The sequence below is a fragment of the Lampris incognitus genome, chromosome 9 (genome assembly GCF_029633865.1).
Source record: "Lampris incognitus isolate fLamInc1 chromosome 9, fLamInc1.hap2, whole genome shotgun sequence".
Classification (NCBI taxonomy): Eukaryota; Metazoa; Chordata; class Actinopteri; order Lampriformes; family Lampridae; genus Lampris; species Lampris incognitus.
In genome coordinates this window covers 37,256,187-37,276,236 of record NC_079219.1, presented here as the reverse complement: position 1 = coordinate 37,276,236, position 20,050 = coordinate 37,256,187, and the positions used below count along the sequence as shown (strand labels likewise).

Below are 20,050 nucleotides of genomic sequence, written 5' to 3'. Positions count from 1 at the left end.
GGTAAATCCAGAAGATTGATGTGTCTCTTTGGAGCAAATAAGTCCAAGTCCAATGTCATTATAAGACATTAGGCTATTGAACCCTGAAGCAATTGAATTAGGCCCTGGGTGGTACACGCTAGCAGCGTTTACATAGTGTGTAGATATATCGTAGATATAGATATATTAGACTTTTCACTCCGAGAAGTAAATGGTGTTTGAGTCCTAAAAAGAAATATCAACACGTAGAACAGGCTATTTTTATTTGTGAGTTCGTGTGTGTGTGTGTTTGTGTGTGTGTGTGTGTACATGCACATGTTTTTTGTCTTACTTCTTCTAGCTTATGCGTTGACATTCCTGAAACAGGCACACTTTTGATTGTTTAGGATTTCCAATGCTCAAATAAAATGTGATATTGGCTAGAATTAACTAAATGTCAGATACCAGTAGTAAATCTGCTACTACTACTACTGCTACTCTTGGCTGCTCCCGTTAGGGGTCACCACAGCGAATCATCCGTTTTCATCTCTTCCTGTCCTCTACATCTTCCTCTGTCACACCAGCCACCTGCATGTCCTCCCTCACCACATCCATAAACCTCCTCTTTGGCCTTCCTCTTTTCCTCTTTCCTGGCAGCTCCATATTCAGCATCCCTCTCCCAATACACCCAGCATCTCTCCTCCACACATGTCCAAGCCGTCTCAATCTTGCCTCTGTTGCTTTGTCTCCAAACCGTCCAACCTGAGCAGTCCCTCTAATATACTTGGTTCCTAATCCTGTCCTTCTTCGTCACTCCCAGTGAAAGTCTTAGCATCTTCAACTCTGCCACCTCCAGCTCCTCCTGTCTTTTTGTCAGTGCCACCGTCTCCAAACCATCCAACATAGTTGGTCTCACAACCATCTTGTAAACCTTCCCTTTGACTCTTGCTGGTAACCTTCTATCGCAAATCACCCCTTATACTCATCTCCACCCACTCCACCCTGGCTGCACTCTCTTCTTCACCTCTTTTCTGTACTCCCCATTACTTGGGACATTTGACTCCAAGTATTTGAACTCATATGCCTTCGTCTCCTCCACTCCTTGCATCCTCACCATTCCACTGTCCTCCCTCTCATTCACACATAGGTATTCCGTCTTGCTCCTGCTGACTTTCATTCCTCATCTCTCTAGTGCATACCTCCACCTCTCCAGGCTCTCCTCAACCTGCACCCTACTCTCGCTCCAGATCACAATGTCATCTGCAAACATCATAGTCCACGGAGACTCCTGCCTGATCTCATCCCCGTCAACCTGTCCATCACCGTTGCAAACAAGAAAGGGCTCAGAGCCGATTCTTGATGTAATCCCACCTCCACCATACCAGTAGTACATATATGCCAGATATGTAAACATTAACCAATCAGCTATTAAGAAAGACAGTCAGTTAGATGCTAAGATAGCATCAGCAGCAGTGAATTAGCAGTTAGGGTGGTAGTCTGTAAAACAGCCAGTCAGTGGGTTAACAGTTAACAACCATTTATTTAGCTAGGACCATAAGACAGTCAGTAAAATCACCCTGTTAGTCAGTTTAGGCTTTCAGTCAGTCAGTATAACAGCAAGCCAGTAGGTTAAAAAACGATACGAGCAATAAACTTGTCAAGTTGAACCAGTAAGCCAATACAAGTCCGTCACATAGTCAGCCAATTATTCATTATATAATTTGCAGTTGGTAAGAAATAAGAGACAGTCGAGCTATACAAAGGTAGCTAATGCTTTAGTCTGAATGTGAGCTATTTAATGAGTCAGTCACCCAGTATTGTGGTAATTTCTCCTGTATCGCCACTTTAATGTGGTGGAGAAGCTTGCTCGTACCAATCATCCCAAGAGCTATGGCAACCGGAGCTTGGCTCCTGGTGGGGTCACCCGAGGTGGACAGGTCAAGGAAGAGGTTCCATACGAAGCGTGATTCAACAAAGTCCTCAACGGTGGAACTGGTGGAAGATGTCTCAAGGTCACAACGGCAGTGAAGGTGGATGAAGGCTGCAACAGAGGGTGGTCCCCAATCGTCTTGGTTCTCCATGCCATTGGATTTTGGCCACCCCCTGCCAAGGACTGTGCGGTGGCTGCAGGCGCATCAGCCACTCCATGTAAAAAGCTGTCACGTGCAGGCGTCCTCCTATAATGCGGCTCGAGGATCAGCCTCTACGCCCACCTGAGGACCCAGAGGGAGGACGGTCATACTCGATCCCGAGTGACTGATGATGATGATGATTGTAGTATAAAATATTAACTAGATATAGCTTATCTCCACTCCCCATAAATGTACTGTTTTAGGCTCTGCAGGGCTGAGCCCAGTTCAACCCATTTGGTTCTTGAAGTGTTTCTATTACATACAGCAGTAACGGTGCCATGGTGTTGCTACAGCAACTGACAGGACACTATCATCAGCCGTCCATTATGCTACCGCTAATCTGCTTATTTATGCAATTCTATGTTAGTCCAAACATCCATTTTAATCACACAGTTTTGTTGATCAATGAAATATTTACTGCCCTGTAATTTCCACCTTCACCAAGTTCAGTCGATATTTTATTTCATCCGTTACTTGCATTGACCTACGCTGACATCATCTGATGATCAACCATGAGATAAGTATTGCTCCGTGGTCCTGTTCTAATCCCATCAATACCAAATATCAAAACGGGTCAGAATCTTTCATGGTTGATTCCTAGAACTAAGCAGGCTGGAAATGAATGAAGAACCATGATTATGAAAATGAACCATGATTATGGAAATGAATGAAGAACCATGATTTCCATTGCATACCAAGGCATGGTCCAGCAAGAAGGTCCTGAGTTCAAATCCTGGGGTTGTCCAACGTTCGGCGTCATCCCACTTTGTCCTCTGTGTGGAGTTTGCATGTTCTCCCCGTGTCTGCGTGGGTTTCCTCCGGGGGCTCCGGTTTCCTACCACAGTCCAAAGACATGTGGGTCAGGTGAATCGGCCGTACTAAATTGTCCCTAGGTGTGAATATGTTGGCCCTGTGATGGACTGACGGCCTGTCCTGGGTGTCTCTCCGCCTGCCGCCCAGTGACTGCTGAGATAGGCTCCAGCGTCCCATGACCCCGATTGGGATAAGCAGCTCGGATGGATGGATGGACCAAGGCATGGCTTAATAGTGGAAAACAACAACGCCGTAGTAGTAACTCCTCATGTAGACAAACAAGCAGCCAGATGACCTACCTGCCTGTCAAGCTGGTGCAAGCCCTGCAAGTCAGAAGTTGTACCATTTTACGACTTACAAATCAGAAGAAATATTTCACATAGGGCCATTTTGTGAAGTAACAGTTGGCTGACAGGTCCAGAAAAAACAACAGCGTCTGACTTTAGGCCAACTGTAAAGACAAAACAAGATGTGTTCACACAGTCGCACACAGTGCCACTACAGACAAAACAAGAAGCAAGGGCACTCTAAGAGTTTCATAGTTATAAGGACAGCAGACACACGCATGGACTACATCAGCCTCTCACACACACACACAGACACACACACACACACACACACACAAACAAACACACACACAGCAGCTCCAGTGGGCAGCGTGGGGAACACGAGACTAAATAACAGGGAACTCATGAGGTCACATACAAAGGCTGGATTCAGCACTGAGGACTGGGCCCCAGCTGCAGCAACACACGCACACACACACACACACACACACACACACTTTACCCATCACAGCGTAGACACAGATGCAAACATAGATAAATACAAGCGTACACACAACAGAGGCATAGACTCACATGCAAAAACAAAGTGTGTGAAATCAATTAAGACAACTGGTGAGAGGGCTCTCTTTGTGCATTCATCCCTTTGTGTTGCTTTTATTTTTTGACCCCCAGGCTTATTTCCAAGACATAAAACTAGCTCACTCCTTAATAGTTTGCTGCTCCCCATGATTCTTGTTTCAAACCAACACTTCAGCATGAAGTGCTTCCTGCAGCCTGGCGAGCGTCCCTTGTCTTCCAGTCCCTTGTGTTCCAGTTCCTCACGTTCCAGTTCCTCGTTTTCCAGTCTTATCAGACGGCTCACAGCCCAGCAGGAACGCCTACATGCACACAGCAACTCCGCTTAGCCTGAATAATCAGATTAAGGTGATAATGTGATTTAAACATCTACATGGTTTGAAGCAATGTGATTTCCCCCCAATAGCCCGGGTTTATGTCGGGTGTATTTGATAGATGGGCTGGTTTAACTCAGAGTGACTGCATGATATCCGGTCCCCGTACCAGGAAAGGAACAGATGTAGGAGTACATGCCCGTCTCAGATCTGCAGGATATTCACTTCTTTTATTTTGGTTCAGGATGGAGAGGGATTTGTGACATCAGGCTTGGAAAAATAGTCTTTTGTTGCCAGATTTAGACAGGTTGCCGTTTGTGTAGACACACACCACACACGCCACACTGTCAGATCAACTTTTTCCTTTTTTTCTCTTTCTCTTTTTTTTATAAACACAGGTACACTTGAGAACATTAGTGAATGAAATAAACCTAGACGTTGTGATGAGGGATTAAGTGGATATGGCTGGTTGTTATCTGGGATATGCATGCACAAAGTGCATCCTTTATCTGAGCGAGACAATGAGAGCAAGACATTAACACGAAAGGCAATGTAGCCCGACTAATAAGGAGGTGTGCATGCACACTTCTCATTTAAGCTTGGATGGAGCCCAGCCTGTCTGCCTTATTATTATTATTATTATTATTATTATTATTATGTTATTATGTTTTTTGTTTTTTTGTTTTTGGATTTCTATGCCCTTTTTCTCCCCAATTTTACCCGTCCAATTACCCCACTCTTCTGAGCCGTCCCAGTCGCTGTGCCACCCTCTGCCGATCCAAGGAGGGCTGCAGACTACAACATGCCTCCTCTGATACATGTGGAGTCGCCAGCCGCTTCTTTTCGCCTGACAGTGAGGAGTTTCACCAGGGGGATGTAGCACATGGGAGGATCACGCTATCCCCCACAGTCCCCCCCCCCCGAACAGGCGCCCCGACAGACCAGAGGAGACGTTAGTGCAGCGACCAGGACACATACCCACATCCGGCTTCCCACCTGCAGACACAGCCAGTTGTGTCTGTAGGGATGCCCGGCCAAGCTGGAGGTAATACAGGGATTCGAACCGGCGATCCCCGTGTTGGTAGGCAACAGAATAGACCGCCACACTACCTGGATGCCCATTATATTGTTTTTTAAGGGTGACAGGTGTTGGCTGGCAGCCGTTACTACAATTGCAGTAAATAACTGTTGCTTCCATGAAGCCTAAACTCTGCGTCTTGTACTACCCTAGTGTGGAGCCTGATGCTGTGTTATTTTCTGTCCTCCACTTTGACTTTGAGCTGACTCCAACAGGGCTGAGGATGTGTTTCATGATAGAATAGAAGTTTTAATTTAAGGCTTTGTTTACTTGGGATACCAAATCCACGCCTCCGCCTGCTGTCAGCAACACGGCGAGATGAATCGGCTCGGCTGACGATAAGTCAGGCGCTCGGGCTTTTCCTCTCCCAAGTCTAAACTTCATTGTGTTTTTTAAGCAGGCACGGTCCACAGACACACGCATAGACGAGAGAAGTGCACATGTGCGTCCTCGCGGGCCGATAGGTTTACGCCTGGAGCTGTTTACTAATTAATGAGGAGAGTATAAATGTTTATCGCCGCACCAAAAACTTTTTTTCCTGGTTGACTTTGTCATGAGGATGCTACACAAGGGAGCTCAAACAATGTCATATCAAACTCTGAGAGACACACACACACACACACACACACACACACCGACAATATATATGTGTGTGTGTGTCTGTGTGTGTGTGCACGTGTGCCTGAGAATTAGGGAAATAGAGCTGTATTTTGTGTTTGTGTGCCGAGAAATTGAGCTACTGTGTGTGTGTGTGTGTGGATTTGTGTGTGTGTGTGTGTGTGTGTGTGTGTGTGTGTGTGTGTGTGTGTGTGTGTGTGTGTGTGCGCTCATGTGCCAAGGGACGCCAGGGCTTTCCTTTCTGTAAAGGCCTTTGTGTAGGGATAGTCAAGGCTGCAGGCAGACAATAATACAGCAGAAGCTGCGTGTGTTGAACACACACAGACAGCAGGGAAGGAGCCTCGTCGTCGTCCAGCTCCCCAGCTGCCTCCATGGTTTGATTAAGGAGAATGAAATGGGAAGGAGAGGACAGACCAGAAAGCCGTCTCTGTCTCGATCTGCACTTGATGCATTTTGAACATGCAGCATATGTATGTATGCGTGCATGTGAAGCACAGAATGTTTTGTCGATGGTTGGATTTGAAGTTCAAGGCTTGTTTCCATCCCTCACCACCTCCACAGGGGGAGGACAGGTGTCCAACTCATGACGGCGTACAATTTCAGGAATCAGGAACACAGTATTTGTCATTTGAAATGAGACAAAATACCGTCTCCCCCAGCCCACAGCAGTGCAACACAAAGACAAAAACACGTATCTAAAAACTGCAAGAACACACACGTCCAACTGCAATAAATGAGTAAATGACTAAATCACGGTCCGAGAGAACGGACGCCAGGATGGCTGTCGTAACTGCCGGTCTGCATAGGCTAGCAGTTAGCTTAGCCTGCCCCGCTTCCACATTCTGTCAGACCGCCCTCGGTGTTTCCTCCTCAGGCGCAACTCCAGGCAGGAGCTGTGGTCCCTGGGCCCACCGGACGCAGCAGACCAGGCTCCCCCAGGCGATCCAACGCCAGCTCTCCCAGCCTTCGACACACCTCCCAGCACTCCACACGATGACGCCAAAAGCACCACAGTCAAGGCTAGGCAAGGCCGCCACTAGACTGCCCTTGGTGTTATCGGAACTGCTGGTCTGCATGGGCTAGCAGTTAGCTTAGCCTGCCCCGGTTCCGCGTCCTGCCAGGCCGCCCTCGGTGTTTCCTCTGCGGGCGCAGCTCCGGGCAGGGCCGTGGTGCCTGGGCCCACAGCACGGAGCAGACCAGGCTCTCCCAGCCATCAAATGGAAGACGTGGACAGACACTGCATGGACAGTACTGGGTGAGGCCGCCGCAAACAGGAATTTGCACGCCGCCATCATCCCACACCGGAAGCGGAAATTTGGAGACAAACACTACATAATCCCTAAAAGCATGCAAAAACATCATAGAGATGATGATACAAGAGGACGCTTCTAAAGTTGGTCTTTCTGCGGTGGAAGGACAAGATTATTGTTATCAAAAACAGATTTTTTTTTTTACATTTTGTATTGGCACACGTATCCTTGTTAAGAGCTTCTGTGTTTGTGTTCTGTCGCTGGTCTCATTTCCAGTGAATGGACAGACATTGCTCCGGTCACACAGCCTGTTGGATTCAGTAAAACTACTTGAAAAAACAAAACGTTTTATGTTTCGTTTCGTTTTAAATCTCTTGACAGAATGAGAGGTTGGATGATGGTGAGGAAGAGAGACGGTGGGTAATTAAGATAGATGGATGGAGACAGGCCGACATAAAGTGACAAGACAGAAAAGGGAGGGGGAAGGGTAGGTGAGCGATGGAGTGAAGTAGACAGAAATAAAGGAGAACATACTGTGTAGTTTTAAATCCCTTCGTCTCTGGTTCCCACCATCGCCCACACCCAACAGTCTCACTACACCCTGTCAGTACGAGGATAGATCGCTTTGAGAATTTACCCTGAAGATTTAGTCCCAAAATAAATGCCTCCACACAATGTCATGTTGCCCCCCCTTCTCTTTTTATTGGGCTTATTAGCTTTTTTAGCTTGACTGTGACTTTGTATTTCCTAGTGACGTCTCTTACTGTTATGATTTATTAACGAATATTTGCTCAGCACGGATGATGACATGCTGTTACTTCTGTTTTCATTGAATTAACTTTGCCAAATTCGCTGTTGAATGGAATACACCATATTAGCACCTCCTACGCTTCCTCTTCTCTCTCCTCTCTGCTTGTGACCCTTATCATCTTCATCTCTCCTGCCCCCCCCATACACACACACACACACACACACCCACCATCATCATTATCATCATCATCATCAGCAGTCACTCGGGGTCGAGTATGACCGTCCTCCCTCTGGGTCCTTCTGGGTCCTCAGGTGGGTGTAGAGGTTGGTCCTGGAGCCACATAATGGCAGGACGCCTGTACATAACAGCTTTTTACGTGGAGAGGCTGATGCACCTGCAGCCACCACACGGTCCTTGGCAGGAGATGGCCAGAGTCCAATGGCATGGAGACCCAAGACGATTGGGGACCACCCTCTGTTGCGGCCTTCATCCACCTTCACTGCTGTTGTGACCTGGAGACATCTTCCAGTAGTTCCACCGTTGAGGTCTTTGTTGGATCGCGCTTCGTCTGGAACCTCCCCCTTGATCTGTCCACCTTGGGTGAGCCAAGCTCCAGACGGCATAGCTCTTGGGATCATTGGTACACACAAGCTTCACCACGACAAGGTGGCTATCCATGAGAAGACACACACACACACACACACACACACACACACACACACACACACACACACACACACACACACACACACTTTTCTGCTATGCCCTTCTCTGGTCTCATTGCTTTTCGCTCCTCTTTAGTCATTTCTGACACAAGGGCTGTCTGAAGGCTCGCTCGTTCTCACAATTTTAGAGTCAGGAAGGAAAATAAATAAAACCACATTAGGACGGAGGACCTGCTGGCACTCTCCAAAACCTAAGCGAGTGAGTGACAGGGAAGACCTGGAGAGAAGCAAATTGAACTGAATTGAATTGAGTGATAGACAGTACAGTTGAACTCTGTGTGTGTGTGTGTGTGTGTGTGTGTGTGTGTGTGTGTGTCTGCGTGTGTGTCTGCGTGCGTGCATGTGTGTGTATGAGAGAGATAGTACATAGGACTCGTCTCCTTCAGTCAGTGTTCCATTATGTGCCATCCGACCCCTTGTCATTGTCTGTTTATGCTGATGGAGGGGGCAAAGCTCCTGATACCTTGTTGTGATACCGGACAACCCTTCTGTAATGACCCACTCCCATGCACATGTATATACACGCACGAATGCGCGCACACTTGGAATTACATACAGTTGCGTCCATGCGCACGCACAACAGGGCCGTGACTGCCTGTGCAGATGAATGTCGGTGTGATCCACTCAGCTGGCCCTGATCACATTAAGATGGATGGACCCCCTGGTGCTGTGTGTACGCACCCGTGTGTTTTTGCGCTCGTGTGTCTGTGTGCCTGTATCTGTGTGTGCCTGCACACTTGCGGGGCCCCATCTGTTTGTATTTTCTCCAGGGCTGGGTCCTGTGACCTAGCTGCCATCTTCATTGCCCTCAACAAAGATAAGCAATACCCCAAGAGGGAGATGGAGATAGATGAATAATCCGGGACTGGACAGGGTCTTTTGTTATCGCCGTTCCCTTCTGTATGCGGAATAATGGACAGATGGCGTGGCTGCTGAAGCGATCCAAGATCAAAGAGATAAAATACATATGAATTTGATAGTGATACAAATAATAATAATAAACTTCATTTGTATGGCAACTTTCATACATAAAATACAGCTCAAAGTGCTTTACATTAAAAACAAGGGACACAATAAAACGCAACAACAATACAGATGAAATAAGTTAAAAGTAATAAATACAGAGCTAGGCATAAAAAAAACATAAAACAAGGCAAGAAATCAAACCACAGTACACGATAAAAAAAAGTAAGAGTAAAATAAATATAAAGTGGAATCAATTTAAAGCAAGGGCATAAAAATGGGTCTTGAGCTGATCTGTGGAGGTTGCTTCTGGTATTTGTTGGGGGAGTCTGTTCCAAGCCGTCAGTGCATAAAAACAAAATGCTGCTTCGCCGTACTTTCTGTAGTTCATCCACAGAGTATTTTATGGATAAACTGTGGTTGTATTCTGAACCAGTCAGCCACTTTTCACGTGCTCCCTCACTAGCTCTGTATTAACACCCAGTGGTTTTGGTGGGGGGGGGGGGGACCAGTTTAGTCCTGGTAGTGGTGTTTTTTATTTAAGGAGGAACTTTGCTCCGTCTTTCTTAGGAGGCCGACTCGTCTGTTAGTGCTGTGCATTCAGGGTGTGGTCAGGATGTGGTGTGCCGTTTCCCTCACGAGGAGTCCGACTCAGGTGGACATTTAAGCATCGATCACCTCTCTCAGCCAAAAGGCCAATTGACATGTGCCATTTGCCCCTTCTGCCGCTCCCCTAGCCCACATGCCCACTTGCATGTATACGTGTGACCAATAATGTAATTTTCCTTGTGTTTAGCCCCAAACGTGTTACGGTGCAGTTCAGCAAATCTATTGGCAGGAAGTGATCTCCATAAAGAAGTGAAGACTAACTTTCTTGGTTGTGGGGGAAAAAAAGCAACTTTTTGTAAAAGACAAGAGTACTATTTTTGTTTCTCTCACCTATTCTGACCCAAACTGTTGTTATTCCTCCTTGAAACTTCCTAAGCGTCACCCAACCCAGTTACCGAATATATTTATGTACTTGTGTATTTTGTTTATTATTACGTTTGGATCCAGCGGCTGAACCCAGTACGGAGGTCAAAGTCACATTTCTACGTCTGCCACTACTGTTGAGAATCAGCATGTTAACAGTAATTCAAAGGAAAGGTCGAACTCACCAATTGTCTGTCATTTCACAATAAATGTACCCCGTTTTTCCTGGTTGCCTTCTCCTCCTCCTCCTCCTCCTCTTCCTCCCTCTTTCCTCTTTCTGCATCTTCCAGTGAGCAGAGGAGAATGCACGATTGAGAGCTAGGCATAAAAGCGGTGTTAAATCTGTCGTTTTCATAGGCAGTAATGTGTTCCTGATAAGCAATAACGTTTTATTTTTCATTTCTGCTCCCCCTTTTCCCTCCCTCTCATCTCTCTCTCTCTCTCTCTCTCTCTGTTTTTCTCCGTCTGTCTTTCTCCGCTTCTCTTTCTCAAGGTGTCTGAATGCGTGTACCTACTGTAAGACTAAACATGCCAGAGGAGACCTGGCCAGTTACCCCATAGATGAACTGGTGGAGAGGGCCAGGCAGTCCTTCCAGGGTAGGTTCTGTAACACACACACACACACACACACACACACACACACACACACACACACACACACACACACACACACACACACACACACACACACACACACACACACACACACTTTCGCTCATTCACACACATACATATACTTTCTCCCATTCATACTTTCTCTCATTCACACACACACATACACACACACTTTCTGTCATTCCCACACATCCATAAGTTTAAAGTTACAGCATTGGCATACGTTGTGTCAGTCAGACCTCGTTCCAACTCAAATGTTGCTTGATGAAGAGTTCATCGAGTGGCAGCAGGGGTCATCTCAAAGAACACTGAGATATGTGTACATGTAAATACCGTGGTGTCAAAAAACCCAACTGGATAATCGGAGTCAGAGCCATGTTTACTGGCCATGCAGGTTTGCACTACATGGGATGTGACTTGGGTTTTGTGGCTCTCTCAGTGTACTTACATAGAATAACAACGCTGCAACACACAGTCTGCAGATATATATATATATATATATATATATATATACACAAGGATTGACTTGTGCAGGTGGAATAAGAGGTGATAAGGTGCAGTGGTGCAGAAGATAGATCAGAGATGCTGAAATAGATGTTAGCAGGTTACTTACATACATGCCTGAGGTAGATGGGCATGACACAGCCTACCATTGTACATTTTATACAATATAAAATGTACAATGTACATCGTAACTGTAGAGCACGAGAGTATACCGAGTACCAGGAGCATATTTGTAAGTTCACTATGTGCATCTGTGTATGTTCGACTCCCCCGCAAGTTAGTTTATTTGTTTTTTTATCTTGAGATGGTTGTGTGTTTTTGAGCCATCGTGCGGGCTGAAAGCATTATTGGTTGTTTTCGTGTGCGTCTGTGTGTTGCATGCCTCTGTTGTCTATGTAGGCATGAGTGTGTATGTCTGAGTCCTGGTTGTGTGTGTGTGTGGGGGGGTTTAAAACACATGTTGATGTTTTTGTTCTTGGGTCGAGGGCCATGCCAGTCAGCGCTAGTTTGAGGACAGCTAAACAGCTGTTGTGCCCTGACATCTGTTCCCTGGTAGACTCCCAGCATTCCCTGGCAGCACAGCAGGCCGTGCTGCTACCCCAGCGCCCCAGGCAGGTCAGTCAAGGGCAAGTGTACCGACTGATACGTGGGTTCAATTTCCAGGGCTGGGGCCCTTTCAGCATGTTCACAACGCAAGTAACCGTACAAGCTCAATTGTTTATTCGAGGCTTTAGTGATCAGCATGGAGCGGGCTGGGAAGTGTTCCCTGCATTAGTGAAGTATTCCTAACATCCCTCTCCCAGCAGCCCAACAAGCTGCATCATCCTCTCCTCCTCTTGTTTCTCACCTCATCCCCCCACTCTGCTCTCGTCTCCTTTCGGGCTGCAGATCTTCGAGCTGAATTCATGTCAGACTCGGCGGGGGGGGGGTGGTGGTCTCGGTTCTTCATTCGCAGTTGTCTGTCGTCAATCTTCTCAAGATTCCAGTGCTACACAGTTGGTTTTAGGAAACCTCCTCAAATGTCTTGTTCCCAAGATTTTTGCCAACCCCCGAATCGAATCTCCCAAATCAAAGTGCGCGTTTCCATGAGCGGCTGAACATGTGACCTTTTTCACCGCCGCAAGCCCGAGCTGCTTTCTCTGTGGAAGCTTGATTTGCGAAAAGGACAAGTTTGCAACCAGAATTAATTCAATAAAAAAAAAGAGAAGCCGTTAGAGGCTTTGCAGTGATTTTGGAGAAGCTATGAGGCGTTATGAGGCGCACGGCTACGGGGAACACATGAGGGGATTTAGTGGTTAGCTGGTTCGCACAACATTTAAATGAACAGTTATGAGACTGCAGGTGTATGTTAACTGCATAATTTGCTACAGCTTTACGTGAGACTCGGGCCTCGTTCAGATTGCCGGTGCAAGTCTGTTGTTTTTGGCATGTCCAGATTGTATCCAGATTGGTTTTACAAAAACTCTGAACAGCAAACAAACCGCATGACATGTTGTTTTTGCAGATCGGAGCTAAACAACATTTGGAGGTGGTTTGAAATGTGATTCCAATCGTATTTCTACAGATGCGTCTCAGTCCGGACGTCCTGGCCACCCAAATCTTTTTTTTAAATATATTTCCCCCTTTTTCTCCCCAATTGTACCTGACCAATCACCCTGCTCTCTGAGCCGTCCCGGTCTCTGCTCCACCCCCTCTGCCGATCCGGGGGGGGCTGCAGACTACCACATGCCTCCTCTGATACATGTGGTGTCGCCAGACGCGTCTTTTCACCTGACAGCGAGGAGTTTCACCAGGGGCATGGGAGGATCTCACTGTTCGCCCCAGTCCCCCCGCCTCCCCCCAAACAGGTGCTCCGACCGACCAGGACACATACCTACATCCGGCTTCACACCCGCAGACACAGCCAGTTGTGTCTGTAGGGACGCCCGACCAAGCTGGAGGTACTAACACATGGATTCGAACCGGCGATCCCCGTGTTGGTAGGCAACTGAATAGACCGCTATGCTACCCGGATGCCCCCAAATCAGATTTCAATCCATCTTTTGCCTCACTCACATCACGGATTGCACCACACCTCTTGCTGCACAGTGAAGCCGCCATGACCGCAGCATGTGATGTATACCAACATGTTGTTGGGAGGGCGAGATAATGAAGGGTTTCCCTTTCTTATGTTTCCCTGTTTGTGAACCGCGTCGCACCTACGTCATTACCAGAGCAGCACATACAGATAGGTTAGTGATGTGTGGACACACAAATCTGATCTGATTGGATGCAAATAACAGTGGGGACAGTAAACGGACTGCATTATATAGCACTTTCCTAGTCTACCGACCACTTAAAGTGCTGTACAGTGTGTGCCTCACATTCACCCATTCACACACACCTTCATACACTGGTGGTGGAGGCTGCCATGCAAGGTGCCAACCTGCTCATCCGGAGCAGTTAAGGGTTCAGTGTCCTGCTCAAGGACACTTCAACATGCTCTCTGCAGGAGCCGGGGATCGAACCAGTGACCTTCCGATTGCTAGATGACCCGCTCTACCTCCTGAGCCACGCCGCCCCTAACAGTCTGTCTTAAAGATCTGATTTGAGAAACATCTGGTTTGCCTGCAGTCTGAAGACCAGGTTTTAGTCATCAGTTCTGTATTGCTGTCAGTTTTACAAGATGCCATTGAGATGTTCTTTCCTCCCAGCTCCCAGCTCCGTCTTTCCCCTGTCAAAATGTTGCTCGTGTGACAATCATGATCCTGTTGCCGCTGCAGTTTCGGTCCGAGATCGCCAGGCCATGGATAGGAAGATGTACCCTTGAAAAGGGCAGAGCTGCATCAATCCCATCCGGATTTGACTCCGGCAGCTGCATGTGTGCCAGCACAGTGCCCTGGGCTGGCCAGTCAAGGGCAAACTCACCAGCTGCTGTGAACTTTGATCACCAAGGCGAGCTTTGTGTGTGTCTGCGTGTGTGTCTCCGTGTGTGTGTTTGACATTGGGTGACCGTGTCGGTTTACGTCGAGTTTGCAGTGGGCTGTGTTGTTGTTTTGTGTACTCGTGTGTGACATTACTCGAGATGAGAAGCAGGAACCAGGAACCTCAGACTGCTGTTTAGATAGAGATGAGATATGTATGTGTGTATATGCAGGCATATTTCTGTGTGGGGGGGGGGGGTGCGCGCGTGCATGCTTGTGTGCGTGCGTGTGTGTCTGCATGTGTCTCTTAATTCGTTAGAAGACAGGAAACATGAGTGTCAGAGACGGTTGGTTGTTGTTTTAAAAACAGATCGAGAAAGGGGAAGCTGGAGGTTACTGCCTGTCACCCTGTAGAGAGAGAGCTGGAGAGACAGAGAAGGGCAGAGAGAGGGAGAGGGGGACTCTGTCATGTTGACCGTTCACTGCTTTACTCTGGCACAGTGGAAGGGGACGGAGAAGGAAAGACTTTTGCCTTTGTTTGTGAACAGTAACAAAATCATGCTATATAACATCAACTCACAGTGCTTTGTTTGATCATGCTTTGGTTTCAACTATTGCAACCCCCCCCCCCCCCCACACACACACACCACTTAGTAGTGAGTGTGGGAAGCAAGCTACAACCAAAGCAAAATAGCCTTGTGCACTTATAGCCTGTATATATATATATATATATATATACACTACCGTTCAAAAGTTTGGATCACCCAAACAATTTTGTGTTTTCCATGAAAAGTCACACTTATTCACCACCATATGTTGTGAAATGAATAGAAAATAGAGTCAAGACATTGACAAGGTTAGAAATAATGATTTGTATTTGAAAAAAGATTTTTTTTACATCAAACTTTGCTTTCGTCAAAGAATCCTCCATTTGCAGCAATTACAGCATTGCAGACCTTTGGCATTCTAGCTGTTAATTTGTTGAGGTAATCTGGAGAAATTGCACCCCACGCTTCCAGAAGCAGCTCCCACAAGTTGGATTGGTTGGATGGGCACTTCTTTGAGCAGATTGAGTTTCTGGAGCATCACATTTGTGGGGTCAATTAAACGCTCAAAATGGCCAGAAAAAGAGAACTTTCATCTGAAACTCGACAGTCTATTCTTGTTCTTAGAAATGAAGGCTATTCCATGCGAGAAATTGCTAAGAAATTGAAGATTTCCTACACCGGTGTGTACTACTCCCTTCAGAGGACAGCACAAACAGGCTCTAACAGGTACTATTTAATGAAGATGCCAGTTGGGGACCTGTGAGGCGTCTGTTTCTCAAACTAGAGACTCTAATGTACTTATCTTCTTGCTCAGTTGTGCAACGCGGCCTCCCACTTCTTTTTCTACTCTGGTTAGAGCCTGTTTGTGCTGTCCTCTGAAGGGAGTAGTACACACCGGTGTAGGAAATCTTCAATTTCTTAGCAATTTCTCGCATGGAATAGCCTTCATTTCTAAGAACAAGAATAGACTGTCGAGTTTCAGATGAAAGTTCTCTTTTTCTGGCCATTTTGAGCGTTTAATTGACCCCACAAATGTGATGCTCCAGAAACTCAATCTGCTCAAAGAAGTGCCCATCCAACCAATCCAACTTGTGGGAGCTGCTTCTGGAAGCGTGGGGTGCAATTTCTCCAGATTACCTCAACAAATTAACAGCTAGAATGCCAAAGGTCTGCAATGCTGTAATTGCTGCAAATGGAGGATTCTTTGACGAAAGCAAAGTTTGATGTAAAAAAAATCTTATTTCAAATACAAATCATTATTTCTAACCTTGTCAATGTCTTGACTCTATTTTCTATTCATTTCACAACATATGGTGGTGAATAAGTGTGACTTTTCATGGAAAACACAAAATTGTTTGGGTGATCCCAAACTTTTGAACGGTAGTGTATATATATATATATATATATGTGTGTGTGTGTGTGTGTGTGTGTATGTATGTATGTAATCCAGTGCACTCACTCATCAGCTGCCAATGTGATAAAATGTGTTTTGTCACGTTGTCAGGTCACGGTGGTGCAGTGGTTAGTGTAGTCGCCTCACAGCAAGAAGGTTCTGGGTTCGAGCCCCGGCATTGTCCAACCTTGGGGGTCGTCCCGGGTCATCCTCTATGTGGAGTTTGCATGTTCTCCCCGTGTCTGCGTGGGTTTCCTCCAGGGGCTCCGGTTTCCTCCCACAGTCCAAAGACATGTAGGTCAGGTGAATCGGCCATACTAAATTGTCCCGAGGTATGTGTGTGTGTGTGTGTGTGTGTGTGTGTGTGTGTGTGTGAGAGTGAGATGGTCCAATGATGCACTGGCAGCCTGTCCGGGGTGTCTCCCCACCTGCTGCCCAATGACTGCTGGGATAGGCTCCGGCATCCCGCGACCCGAATTCGGATAAGCGGCTTGGATAATGGATGGAATGATTGGATGGATATTTTCTTTTCTGGAATTATCAGCCTACATTTGTGATTAAAATCTACACTCTTTCCCTCCATTAAATGTGTCCGCTATGGTTGAAAATATATTACAGTAACACTCACCTCTCTCTCAGTTTCTCCTTCTCTCAATCAGTCACATACTTTCTCATCTGAAACGAAGTTAACCAAACAAATGGGCATTGCAATTTGATTTTTCCATTCGCTGTCTTTTCAATATGGAAATCTCAAAGTACGAATACTCATTTTGATTGGCTGGTTAACCGATGTAAGGGTAACTTGATTGGTTAATTTTTAAGGAACTATGAAAGGATTTGTGGGATTCATTTTAATATGAAAGAAAGTAAATGGCTCTCTTCACTCCTAGAAAGGGAGTGAGTGGATGGCTTTTAGAATAATCTCAACTATTCAAATTTCTGATTGTATAATTTTCTATCAATGTGGCTTGTTAATACTGTGACCATAATGGGCTTAAATGGATGCTGTGTAGGGAACGACGTCCCCATGAGCACATGTGGGGTTATTGGTTGGTGCATTGTGTGTGTGAGGAGTGATTATGCATGTGTTAGAGAGAGGGAGAGAGAGAGGGAGAGGTGTAAGTTAAGAGATGTGCAGTATTTTGTCTGTTGTGCAGCATATACAGATAAATAGGAAGGGTTGATGCACAAAGTTAACCAGGGTGATTTTTATTTTTCAATCAGCTGGGAGAATAAAGCATTGTCTTTACATTTTCGCCTGCTACTCAACACTGTTCTCTCTCGGCATACTCAAAATGATTAAATGAATGTCAGTATGCACACAAATGAGCCATAATTTCCCCCCCACTTACATCAGAGTTGGAGTATGCAGGGAAGAAGGGTTCGTGTTTTGACAGTACTACACATTCCTCGATGGAGCCGATGAAATCTCGTGTCAATCACCCCCGGATATTTGAGTTCATTTCCATTTCAGTGTTGAAACATGCACGGCAGTATACAGTGCATCCTCATACATGGTGTACAATATGATCTATATTTTCTTGAAAAAAATTGCTTTCTATAATAGGCTGTTCATCCCTGCTTTGCCTTGAGTTGAAATAATACATTTTTATCCACTATATAGAGAGATAGAAAACTCTTGTTGTCAGTAAACCTATACATCCCTACTTGTTGTGCTTAGTAGAAACCAATCATTAAAACGGTAGATGTCAGTCAAAATATTGCTTCGTAAAAACTGCCCCACCCCACCCTCCCCCAAATCACAGTCATTGGGGGATACAGCGATGGCTGTACCCCCCACTCAGCATTTCCTCATGTGTGTGTATGAGGTGAAGTGACAGGGATGACTTGGTGACATGATGAGGCCTGTGTTAGAGCTTGTCCCATCTCCCAGCGTTATGGCTGTCCTTATAGCAGTGGACAGACCTCTGCAGTCCCTGGGGACAGTAGAGTACCTCTGACAATTTGAGGCTAAAATGATTAATATTGTAAAGGGAGACAAGGAAGGAGGGCGATAGGGGGACAGAGAGATGTCTCAGCAGTGGAACAATGACTAGATCTCGGGTGACGATAGTGCGTACGCAGGTGTGTGTCTTCAAGTGTACTTCAGATGTAGATCTGGATGCAGCCGCCTCCACACAGAGCGTGAAAATCAGTGGAGAATCTCAGCTCTGTCGACCCACCTAATGAGGAAAATGCTGCCTCCCCACCCCCGGTCACGTACTGCGGTTGTCTCCTTGTTATTTGGAGCGGTGGCAGAGGCATTGCCATCTAAAACAGGATGTGACACTGTGTGAGGCCTTACAGAGACATACGCACACTGCTGTGGCTACCACATGACACACAATGTTAGCTTATGCCATACCAATCACAACACACACCTAGAGGTCAGGCTCTCCAACCCTTCTGCAGCTGTTGAGTGTCATGTTTACCTATTGCTTAAAGCACTATGGCTGAAATTCACATGCTCCTCAGATGATCCCGTTTCCTGAGCTGGGAAGTCGTTCTTCGACTTGGGTGTGTCCATGAGCTTTTAAGTCATAATGTAGAAACAACATGGACACTACAGAGAGATGTGTTGTATTTATTTATTTATTTACACCCCCCCTTTTTTTTTCCTCCCCAATTGTACTTGGCCAATTACCCCACTCTTCCAAGCCATCCCAGTCACTGCTCCACCCCTTCTGCTGATCCGGGGAGGGCTGCAGACTACACATCCCTCCTTCAATACGTGTGGAGCTGCCAGCAGCTTCTTTTCACCTGACAGTGAGGAGTTTCACCAGGGGAACTAGTGTGTGGCAGCATCACGATATTTCCCCCAGTTCCCCCTCTCCCCCGAACAGGCACTCCGACCGACCAGCGGAGGCGCTAGTGCAGCGACCAGGACACATACCCACACTCTAGGCTTCCACATGCAGACACGACCGATTGTGTCTGTAGGATGCACAGCCAAGCTGCAGGTAACAGGGGGATTCGAACTGGAGATCCCCGTGTTGGTAGGCAACGTAATAGGACCGCTACGCCACCCAAACGCGTGTTGTATTTTATTGCTCAGACTTGTTGCTGCACCAGTACATTTCCTAAAACCACTATTGCTTTGCCTGACTTATCAGGGTTAATCCTAGTAGCCTCTGACTAATGTAGGTCCCGCTGTTGTGACAGCAACTAATGGTTACAACCTATTACCATATGGCCTACCTTCAAATATATGTGAGCAAAAAAATTGAAATTCATACATGAATTAATAAAAGGTTTCTTACCATCAACCAAACATTTACCTTTATCTGCCATGTTTCAGCATATGTGACGACCAACATTTTTTGCCAGCTTTCTGAGTTGATTTTCTGACTTGAGGGGGAATTCACGTAAATTTTCACCGTCGGGAATTAATTTTTCCAAATATTCCGACACCACGTGAATGCACAAAAAGATGCACACCATTAGCATTAGCTTGCCTACTGGCTTTCACATAGTTCATTATCATTCCAGTCATTCGTAGTATAATGGTCATTTTCTTAAAACAGTTTGTAATACCAGCCTTCCTACACACACACACTCACACACGTGCTTACAATATATGCACATATCATCCCGTGTCTGCCTTTTCCACATGACACAGGACATCAGCGTTAGACAGATATTAGCAAAAA

General features: G+C 46.3%; 1 protein-coding gene across 1 annotated transcript in view; it reads left to right on the top strand.

The window, feature by feature from the left end:
• cdkal1 (CDK5 regulatory subunit associated protein 1-like 1) overlaps window positions 1–20,050 on the top strand; it is a 505,260-nt gene that overhangs the window by 190,139 nt on the left and 295,071 nt on the right. Inside the window, exon 8 of the mRNA XM_056286983.1 lies at window positions 10,931–11,034. Coding sequence (XP_056142958.1) covers window positions 10,931–11,034 — 104 coding nt within the window. The remainder of the gene's footprint in view (window positions 1–10,930; window positions 11,035–20,050) is intronic.